Here is an 11,631-nt window from a genome sequence, read left to right as displayed (position 1 = left end):
TAGCCAGTGCTCACCACATAGATGATCATTGGTAGGCAGACAAGGGCAACCACAATAGCTCACAGAGAAGAAGTTGTTGCCACAGGAAGAGCAAGTAAAAGACAAAGAAATGCACCTCCAGATGCAGGCACGAAAAGAGGAGCAGCTCCAAATATAGGCAGAGGAAGAGGAGCAGCTCCAGCTACTGCAGGAAGAGGAAGAGGTGCAGCTCCAAATGCAGGCAGAGGATGAGGAGCAGCTCCAGCTAGTGCAGGGAGAGGAATAGGTGCAGCTCCAAATGCAAGTAGAGGAAGAGGAGCAGCTCCAGCTACTGCAGGCATAGGAAGAGGTGCAGCTCCAGCTACAGGCAGAGGAGGAGGTGCACCTCCACCTACAGGCACACGAAGAGGTGCAGGTCCAGGTACTGCAGGAAGAGGAGGTATTCCAGGTGACAGGGCATATTGGTTGTTGTTTGGAGATGACAGGATTAACAAAATACCTGATCTCAATGCTCCTCCTGAAGATGTCAATGCACCTGCTATCTGATTATCTAGCTGTTGCTAGTGTCATTTTTTTGTAAAGGCCTAGAGTGATGTAACTTAATGACTGACCTGCTAAGGATGCCAAACATTGGCATCAAGTGGCAAGCTTTGCCTATTTTTGGTGGCAAAATAGTGGCATTCATTGCCCTTTTTGTAAACTTAACATTTGGAGGGAAGTTCCTCAAGGGGGGTAGTAATGGAGAATGAAGATTAGTGCATATTGGCTTGCTGAAGTTAACTAATTTTTTGGCTGCTGTTCTAGTTAACTAACTCCGATTGACTGTTGTAGTCTAAAAAAATTGGAAAACCAAAAAATACGGCCTGGGGCTCGAACCCAGGACCTGGGATTTATAACGCTGCGTGCAATGCCAATGGGATAGAAGTAGTGATTTGTTGTAATAGCACCTTCTTATCTTAATATTATTAGATAGTGGGCCCTCCAGTTTAGCGTGTGTTACGTCCGCTGTGTGACGACCGTGCGTAGCATTATAGCATTGTTATTTCGGTTTCCCATGCTTTAATACATGGAAACCTCCCGTTCTCCCTCCCCACTCACCGCTCGCACACCCCACTCCTCCACTACTCTCCTCTACCAACCACTCAAGACACCCGTCTCGACGGCCACACCACTGCCGCTGCCATGGACCAGAGTCTCGGTTGGCAGAAGGTCGTCGAAGAGCTGGCCGGCGACAACCAGGAGATACGCGCGCAATACAGGGATATCGCGCGGTGGTTCCCAAGTGTTCAGATGATGAGGATCCACGCACGCGGTCTCGTCAAGGTGATGACGGGTGCTGAAAAGCTCTGTGCCTTCCCCGCCGGCTTCAACGTTCCTCTAGCAACCATCCTCCTGTGGGCAATGCGCGAGGTTCAGCGCCCCCCCCCGACCCCAGGCAGCGCTCCCGCTGGTGGATGTACCGCTCATCCACCGTGGCACCGGCCCAGCCGGATGCAGAGTGCGCTGCGTCCAGGACTGAGCACGTCACCAACATCGTGCTTGCCCTCCCAGCGTCCGTCAACGCCGCATACTAGGACCGTCGCGGTCCATCTGTCCTCCTCGAGCCAGATGATGACTCCGAAGATGAGTCATCTAACGAGGAGGTTGAGGAGGTCGCCGTCCTGTCAGATGATGAGCCGGAGGTGCAGATGGTTGCGTCGGTCAACGCCGGCGTGGAGGGTGGTTGGAACCTACCCATTAAGGTGGACCAGCTGCCAGATCTGCCTGAATCCATCATCATCAAGTAGGAGGTTGAGGAGGAGGGTGTGCCGCCGACAGTACAAGAGGTCAAGAAGAAGAACAGAGCAACCGTGAAGAGGGTAGTTGTGGAGGTGCGCCGCTCCGAGCGCCTGAAGCTACTCAAGGAGTGAAGAAAGAAGACGCTAAAGAATGTAGTGTCTGCAAATCGTGCTGTTAGCTGGGTATGCTGATATATCACAACATATAGGTTAGAAATATGATGTTGTTATCTAGGTATGCTGCTATATCATCACATCATATAAGTTAGAACTCTTTTGGACATGCTATGATTATGTGTGCTACTATATACAGTACATAAGTTATCTGTAATTATGTGGTTTGCAAGCTGGACTAATTATGATGTTGGTCTGCAACTGCTGCAGTGCTTTGCTTAAAATGTTGCATTGTACTGCTTTATTTGTTTCTGTGTGCATGCGGATAGCTTGATAGACCATATGGAACACTTACTATAAATAGCAAATCCTAGAACATATGCTACATTCTTCAAAAATTCAGTTATCAAACTGTGTTAACTGTATTTCTATTAACATATTTAGTTAACTACTTAGAGAACAATTTAGTTGTCTGTAAACATGTTCAGTTAACTGTATTTATATTAATTTAACTAAACACAAATTCAGTACAAATTTCACTTAACTGAATACAATTGTGGGATTAAGTAAGTAATGTGGGCCTAATAATGGGCTGGTTTATTAACCTTCTGCCTAATATTTGTCTCTTATATTGGGCCTACCCGCCACCATTAATCTTCTACCTACCTACCAACCACCATTACTACTATATAAAGCACCCCCATTGGCAGAAACAACAGTCAAACCCAAACCCCTCCCTTCTCCTCCCCTCAGCCACCAAAGAAAACCCTAGGAGACATGGGTCCTGGAGAGGTCATAGATGAAGAAGAAGAGGTGCCAAGGGGAGCCAGGCGCAGAGAGGCAAGAAGGAGGGAGAGAAGGCAGTTGGTAGTGAGGATCCTTGCAGCACGCAACCGCAAGGACATGCAGCAGTTCCTAGAGGCATTCCCCCTTGGCTCGAACCCTAGTGATGATAATATCATCCACTGGGCAAGGAGGAGGGCAAATTTCTATCCTTTTCAGGTCACTAGGCAGAGGTGGACTAGGATTCTCTACCCATGAATTTGCTGCTAAGTTTCTGTGCTCCTAGATCCACCTTTCTATCTATGTATGAAATATGTCAATGAATGCAATGTAATGACAGATCTACCTTTCTGTGCTCCTCCTTTCAATGCAATGTAATGACAGATCTGTCGATGATGCAGTGTATGCATATGTATGAATGGAATTCTATCTATGTATGACGGAATGTATGAGTCAATGTTTTATCTAAACAAAATTTCAGTAAACTGAACCCTAATTGAGTTAACTAAACATAAAACAGTTAACTAAACCATAATCCGGTAAACTAAACAAAATTTCAGCTAACTGGAAAAATAAAATCGGTTAACTAAACCATAATTCGGTAAACTAAACAAAATTTCAGCGAACTAGAAAAATAAAATCATTTAACTAACACAACAAATCAGTTAACTAAATCCAAATTCAGTTAACCAAATCAAAACTAACTTAACTGAATCCATATTCAGAAAACATAATAAAAGTTCAGTTCTCTCCATATTAATTCCATAAGAGCACCAAAGATAACTAAGTGCATCAAAGATAACTCAAATTCAGATAGTACAATGCATATTAGGTCATTGCATCAAATAGTACAATGCATCAAAGATAACTCCAATTTAGGCAGCAATTCACTTAATTAAACAAGTCCACTGATCCTCATTAACTAAATTAAACAAGTCCACTGATAACTCAAATTTGGGCAGCATTGCCACACCAATGGATCACTCACATTCATCAAGCATCTCCCTAACTTTCCTTATCTTGCACTTGGTGTCTTCCTTATGCTTGAATAAGTCACCAATCATATATGTTGGAAATATGCCCTAGAGGCAATAATAAATTAGTTATTATTATATCATATTTCATTGTTCATGATAATCTTTTATTATCCATGCTAGAACTGTATTGATAGGAAACTCAGATACATGTGTGGATACATAGACAACACCATGTCCCTAGTAAGCCTCTAGTTGACTAGCTCGTTGATCAATAGATGGTTACGGTTTCCTAACCATGGACATTGGATGTCGTTGATAACGGGATCACATCATTAGGAGAATGATGTGATGGACAAGACCCAATCCTAAGCCTAGCACAAAGATCGTGTAGTTCGTATGCTAAAGCTTTTCTAATGTCAAGTATCATTTCCTTAGACCATGAGATTGTGCAACTCCCGGATACCGTAAGAGTGCTTTGGGTGTGCCAAACGTCACAACGTAACTGGGTGGCTATAAAGGTTCACTACAGGTATCTCCGAAAGTGTCTGTTGGGTTGGCACGAATCGAGACTGGGATTTGTCACTCCATGTAACGGAGAGGTATCTCTGGGCCCACTCGGTAGGACATCATCATAATGTGCACAATGTGACCAAGGAGTTGATCACGGGATGATGTGTTACGGAACGAGTAAAGAGACTTGCTGGTAACGAGATTGAACAAGGTATTGGGATACCGACGATCGAATCTCGGGCAAGTATCGTACCGATAGACAAAGGGAATTGTATACGGGATTGATTGAATCCTTGACATCGTGGTTCATCTGATGAGATCATCGTGGAGCATGTGGGAGCCAACATGGGTATCCAGATCCCGCTGTTGGTTATTGACCGGAGACTTGTCTCGGCCATGTCTGCATGACTCCCGAACCCGTAGGGTCTACACACTTAAGGTCCGATGACGCTAGGGTTATAGGGAAAGTATGTACGCGGTTACTGAATGTTGTTCAGAGTCCCGGATGAGATCCCGAACGTCACGAGGAGTTCCGAAATGGTCCGGAGGTAAAGATTGATATATAGGAAGTATGGTTTTGGCCACCGGAAGTGTTCTGAGCATCATCGATAGTGTACCGGGACCACCAAAGGGGTCCGGGGGTCCACCGGGAGGGGCCACGGGCCCCGGAGGCCTACATGGGCCAATAGTGGGAAGGGACCAGCCCCTAGGTGGGCTGGGGCGCCTCCCACCAAGGCCCAAGGCGCCTCCTAGAGGGGAGGGGGCAAACCCTAGGGCAGATGGGCCCTAAGGCCCATCCCAGGTGCGCCTCCCCCTCTCCCCCCCTTGGCCGCAACCCTAGATGGGTTTTGGGGCTGCCGTCACCCCTAGGGAGGGAACCCTAGATGGGGGCGCAGCCCCTCCCCTTCCCCTATATATACTTGAGGTATTGGGGGCTGCAAGACACACGATTTGATCTCCCTGTTGGCGCAGCCCTACCCCTCTCCCTCCTCGTCTCCCGTAGTGCTTGGCGAAGCCCTGCTGGAGTCCCGCGCTCCTCCACCACCACCACGCCGTCGTGCTGCTACTGGACGGAGTCTTCCCCAACCTCTCCTTCTCCCCTTGCTGGATCAAGGCGGAGGAGACGTCACCGGGCTGCACGTGTGTTGAACGCGGAGGCGCCGTGGTTCGACACTTAGATCGGAATCAACCGCGATCTAAATCGCTACGAGTACGACTCCTTCATCTGCGTTCTTGCAACGCTTCCGCTTAGCGATCTACAAGGGTATGTAGATGCACTCTCCTTCCCCTCGTTGCTAGATTACTCCATAGATTGATCTTGGTGATGCATAGAAAATTTTAAATTTCTGCTACGATCTCCAACAATATACTCTAGCTTCTTTACCTCTTTCTTCAGTTGATCCCTTCCTTCAATTTGTCCTTCTCTTCCATCATTTTTTCCCTCTCTTGCTTCATCTCATCCCTCTCTTTCTCTGCCTTAGCCCTTGCCACCTAATGAATGTTGGTCAGAGATTTGTTAGACATTTTCTTCTTCTCAAGTTCTATCTTTAGGTCAGATATAACTAGCCTTGTGTTGCCCAGTTCAGTAATTGCCTGCTCCTTGTCAGCCACCATCTTAGCAAAATCTAGTTAAAAAAACCTAAGATCTTGCTCCATCTTTTCCTTCTCTTTCACAACCCTAAAATTTTCTTCATCATTAAGAACATTTTGCCTGAGCATGAGGTTGACCTCCTCTTCATACATGTCCCACATCCTAGCTAGACTCATCTTCAATTGAGGAGGCCACTCTGGGTCAACCTAGTGCACATAGGGGCATTTAGGCCCATCCTAAAATTGAAGAGGAAAATTTTAGAGTGGTGCATAATTCAGTTAACTACACCAAATTCAGTAAAACTGAATCTACATTCAGTTAACTGCACTAAATTTAGTAAGACTAAATCAAGATTCAGTTAACTGACACAAGATTCAAGTTACTGTTTTCATAGTAACCTTTGAGCATTCATCAGCTACTTAAACACTACATATTTGGACAACACTCTAAATTATTTGCCCAAAGATGATCTTCTTCTTAACAACAATATGGCACATAACAAAAAACTATAAATGTCACAAATGAAGTTCAATCGCTTAAATGGATAAAGCATGTACAACTATGAACATCTACTAAAGCAGTACCATCTACATCTACAACTATGAACATCTACTAACCTTTTGTGCACAACCCAGGAATCTTCTTCCACTGTCAACAGACTCAAAGGCAACCAGCTTCTCACACACTGCTTGGTGCTCACATCTAACAGGTAGATCTGCAGCAAGGCCGCTCCAATCGGAGCACTCAATAGTGCAAGGAGTCTAAAACCAAATCTGGTCAGAAATCCCCAATTTTCGCCTAACCCTAAATTGTAGATGCTGGTGGAGAGGATCTCACCGGACTGCTGGCGGAGTCGTCACCTGACGAGGAGGAGCTGGATCCGGTATCACTCCCACGAAACCATGGCGGCTTGCTTGGCGGCGGCGAGGAGGAGGAGAGCAGAGAGCAAGAACAGAGAGGGGTTTGGCGATGACGAGTGCGGTTTGTCTGCAATGGGGGTGGGGGTGGGGGGGGGGCAAACGACCGTAGTCTTCTAAACAATTAATTCAGGTGGTTTGGTGAGTGCGGGTTAATTAGAAGGAAAGCCAGGGGGCTCCTTGCAAAAACGCGCGCTGACCAACTCGGACCCGAGCAGTCCAGTTGTCGCGCTGTGATTGGTCCAGGACCAAAGTTGCACATATGGTGCAAGTTTTAGGACTGAATAGGGTCATTTTGCAAGTTCTAGGACCAAATCATCACATCCTGAGTAAGTTCTAGGACCCCAATGCTTTTAACTCTAGATAAATTCATAGATTAAACAAATCAGCTATTAGTCAAAATCACCAGTGTTGGCTAAACTATCACGCAGTATGATTAGCCCACGCAGGCCATCCCAGGTCCCAGCACATCCTCGTCAGTCCTTCCAGGGCCCACCAACACCTACTTCCGAAGAAAATGGACTGATAACCGGGCGCGAGATCTTATCATGTCAACCAAACTATAGCACGTAGCCTACTAATCGCCAGATTAAGGTATCTGCCACTACCTCCTTCCAGTCCGTCCGCAGCTTGGAGCGTGCCGGGTGACGACGTCTGACCTATGTATGACCAGTGGCGGAGGCAGGGGGTGCTGGCAGGGGCCTTGGCCCCCCTATGCTCTCATAAACACAACTATATGTGCTTCAAATCCTTCATTTGTCAAGCAAAATTAGCTAAATTTGGATGATTTGACCCCCTCTAACATTATATGATATGTTTGGCCTTCTCTATATTGAGTTTCCGGCTCCGCCACTGTGTATGACACGCGCGGCCTGGCCTAACTCGCGCGCGCACTCCTACGTGTACACCTGACCTGTTCACTTTTAGATCTCGCGACGTAACAAAATTTAATCTAGGTGAAGCGTCGTGCCAGCTGAGATGTTTCCAAAATTGTCGCTTTCGAAAAAAATTAGTTTAACGTCCAAACGACCGTGCGATGCGAAATGGGCGGGTGGAAGGTGCAGTGCCACTGCGTACGCGGCGCCTCTGGCCGCTCCGTCCAAATTGGTTAATCGCGGGGCCGTTTTGAGCTTGTGGCTGTGAAGCTTCCTGGGTTTTGGATTAGGTGGCTCTTGATGCCAAGAGATAAGATTATATACTTAGGTAAGCTTATAGGTACATCTGTTTAACCAGGTGTCCCAAAACTCGAAGCCAATTCGAGACTGTTGGAGTTGCTAATTCCGGAGTAAAAACAGTGCAATGCTTTTGAAGTGTAGTCCTAATTCGATTGCCCTCTTGTTTCAAATAAAATAAAATTGGTTACTCTTAATTGCTTCTATTTTTTTCAAAAAAACATTCGATCTATTCATCAATAATCATGGCAATACAAAGAATATCAAAAGTAACATAAATCACTTGCAGGTTCGTAGACAACTTAATGGCGACTACAAATATTGAAGCGAACCGAATGCACGCCACCGTCGTTACCCCTCTCTTATCAGAGCCGGATAAACCTTGTTATCGTAGACAGTCGAAAAGTCGTCGTGCTATGGTCCCCAGGATCAATGCTCCAGAACAGCAACCGGTGCCGATGAAGAGAAGCATATATTAAAAGTATGCAACCTATAGACACACGAACGTAGACGAGCGAAGATGGATTCAATAGATTCACTGAAGACAAAACGCCGACTGAATCCAGCAGGATCCACCAAAGACACCCATCCACATGCCATTCGACCATGTTAGGCGCACAACCAGGCCGAGGCTAGGAGGGGAGAAACTTACTCTATCTTTAGGGAGCCATTTCCGCCTCGTCGTCTTCAACATGGCACAAATCCTAAATAGACACAAAAAGACACCTAAAACGATGCAACAACCCTTCCACCGGCAAGGACCAAGCCCCATCGCACCTCCATAGCCTAAGGCCACAGGAAACAAGGCAAGCCAGCGGCGGCGCCGGCAAGAGGCGAGAAAGTGGTCTGAAGACAGGCCTAACTGTTTAACTACTTGTAAATTGTGTGTCGTTCTTCTTGGCTGGACCCTCTGTTGGAAAAGGCAGTGCCTAGGAGGCGCTTAGGCACGCCTAGGCGCTAGGCAGTGACCAAACGTCTTGCCTAGGGCATAAATGGAGGTCTAGGCAGGGCAAGCAAGGAATTATCTATCCAAGTAAGAAATCATGCCACATACCGCACTAATATGCAAAACGGGTTATATTCCAATGGCAGTAGATGCTAATCAACTTATTTATATGCCCTAAACTAATATCAACACCCATATAATAATCACAAAGACACTACGAGTAACAATTATATTACCGCCTAGGCCACGCCTAGGGCGCTTAGGCACTGCCTAGGCACTAGGCGAAGGCCAACCTCCTCGCTTACGCCTACCGCTTTTTCCAACCTTGTTGGACCCCTTCAGAACTTCAGATTGTGTATAGCAACGACGATTAAGTATTAGGTTGTACTCTCTCTGTTCCTAGATATAAGTCATTATAGAGATTTCACTATGAACTACATATGTAGCAAAATGAGTGAATATACACTCTGGAATGCATCTATATATATCCATATATGGTTCATAGTGGAACGTGTGCAAAGACTTGTACTCTCTCCGTTTCAAAATAGATGGCTCAACTTTATGCTAACCTTAAAGGAGTATATCATATTGATGTACGAGTGTATTCGCAAAAGAAATAAAAATATAATGCATGAGTGTATGACACATAAGTTTGACAGTGATCAGTGTATGGAGATTTTTTTTATTGGAGCATATGAAGATTGTGTGGCTGTGAGAGTATGTAAACAAAAAAAGGAAAAGAATCCATGCGTTTCATTAATTTCCTTCTCAAAACATACAGAGGATTCATACATCAACAACATCAAACATCTCACACTTAACAGTTAACACACATAATCTCCTAATAGTAATTAATTAGCAATCATCCAATTTCCCCATTTTACCCTTTACACAGTGTCATGGAATGGACCTTTCAAAATAGGCACCACCCATAGCACCGCCCCAAAAAATGGTGTATGTACATACTTGTTTTTGGTACATACTGTACATGCGTATGTATTGTGGCGTGACATGTACCATATGCACAGATATACGTACGTACGTATTGTACGTACAGCTCTATGGCCAAGTATACGGACGCCGTATAGACGACCAGTCAAGCAGACGTGCGTGCATGCATGGACGGCACGATCACACGCTCCGAGTGAGCTCCTTGGAGCCGACACGTGGCGCCGGCTCCTCGGTCATGAGCTCCCGCAGGCTGGGCTTGAGGCGCGCCCGGTAGAACTCCTCGTACTCGGCCGCGCCGCCGGACTTGCGCCGCACCTCCACGACCACCAGCTCCGGCGTCAGCTCGTAGATCTCCGCGGCCACCGCCAGCGCGCCGTTGGCGCCCTCGCGCGTCCCCTCCATGATCACCGACCCGTCCTCCCGTGCCCACACCGCCATGCCCGCCGCGGCGGCCGTCCGCTCCAGCGCGGCCAGGATCTGCTCCGCCGGCGCCGCCGACACGAATCGCGCGGCGTTCTGCTGCTGCTCGCCCTCCCCGCTGCTCCCCTCGCCGCCGCCGTCCTCGAACAGCCCCGAGAGGTCGAACCCCGGGGAGAAGGAGATGAGGTCGAACGCGTTCAGGCTCGACCGCCGCCGCGAGCTCCCGCCCAGCTGCCCGAACCTCCCTTCCAGCAGCGACGGCGCCGACCCGCACGACGTCATCCCGCCCGGGATTTTCTGCTGCTGATCGGTGGCGTCGCCGTAGTCGCTGCCGTCCGCCGTCCGCGGGGTGTCGGGCGGCGAGGTGGGCGCGTAGGCGTCGCCGTCGTCGAGGTCGAAGCAAGTGAAGGAGCGGTCGTCCTCGATGCGGAAGGAGAAGCGGCGGAATCCGACCTTGAACCATTCGTTCTCCATGATCTCGTCGACGGAGGCGCGGCGCGGCGGCTTGGTGTCGAGCACGCGGTGCATGAGGCGGAGGAGCTCCGGGGAGAACCACTTGGGGCAGCGGAAGTCGCCCCTGTGGATCTTGCGGTACATGCCGACGAGGTTCCGGTCCTGGAACGGGAGGTAGCCGGCGCCGAGGACGAAGAGCACGACGCCGCATGACCAGAGGTCGGCCTTGGCGGCGTCGTAGCCGCGGCGGGAGAGCACCTCGGGGGCGACGTAGGCCGGGGTGCCGCAGAAGGTGTGGAACAGCCCGTCGTGGCGCATCTGCTCGGCGACAGCGGAGAGGCCGAAGTCGGAGACCTTGAGGTCGCCGGCGTCGTCGACGAGGAGGTTCTCAGGCTTGATGTCCCGGTGGTACACCCCGCGCGCGTGGCAGAAGGCGACGGCGGAGACCAGCTGCTGGAAGTAGCGCCGGGCCTCGCCCTCCGGGAGCGGGCCCTTGGCGACGCGCGCGAACAGCTCGCCGCCGCGCACGTACTCCATGACGAAGTAGATGCGGAGCTTGGTGGCCATGACCTCGTAGAGCTGCACGATGTGCGGGTGGCGCACGCGGCGGAGCGCGGCGATCTCGCGCTTGATGTGCGCCGTGAGGCCGGACTTGAAGACCTTCTCCTTCTCGATCACCTTGATGGCCACCTCCTCGCCGGTGGCCACGTTGCGCGCCTGGTACACCTTGGCGAAGTTGCCCTGCCCCAGCAGCCTCCCCACCTCGAACCGCCCCAGCAGCAGCGCCTTCTTCCCCTCACGCTCGCGTCCACTGGCCCCGCTGGCCCCGCCGGCCAGTGCCCTGCCGCTGCTCCCCTTGCCTGCCATCCGCGCCATTGATCGACCGACGAGCAAGAATCCGATGAAAGAATTCGCTAGCTAGCTAACTGCAAAGAATGGGCCGAGAGGAGAGAATTTCCTTCAAAAAAATTGAAAATTTCCCTTCGGCAAAAGAATGGGAGGAGAGGAGAGAATAGAATGGAGACATGGGATGCTGCTTA

General features: G+C 49.0%; 1 protein-coding gene across 1 annotated transcript; it reads right to left on the bottom strand.

Moving 5' to 3' along the window:
• Window positions 1-9,622: 9,622 nt before the first annotated feature.
• LOC123058112 (putative CBL-interacting protein kinase 13) lies at window positions 9,623-11,631 on the bottom strand. The gene has a single exon (XM_044480935.1). It carries the CDS (start codon window positions 11,465-11,467, stop codon window positions 9,899-9,901), a length of 1,569 nt encoding a protein of 522 aa, XP_044336870.1. The 5' UTR covers window positions 11,468-11,631; the 3' UTR covers window positions 9,623-9,898.

The sequence above is a fragment of the Triticum aestivum genome, chromosome 3A, assembly GCF_018294505.1.
Source record: "Triticum aestivum cultivar Chinese Spring chromosome 3A, IWGSC CS RefSeq v2.1, whole genome shotgun sequence".
In the NCBI taxonomy this organism is placed as follows: domain Eukaryota; kingdom Viridiplantae; phylum Streptophyta; class Magnoliopsida; order Poales; family Poaceae; genus Triticum; species Triticum aestivum.
Note: the sequence above shows the minus strand (reverse complement) of the source record. Positions and strands in the feature narration are given on the sequence as shown.

What these genes read in the sequence shown, in the direction of transcription:
- LOC123058112 (XM_044480935.1), bottom strand. Translation starts at nt 11,467, where the DNA reads ATGGCGCGGATGGCAGGCAAGGGGAGCAGCGGCAGGGCACTGGCCGGC.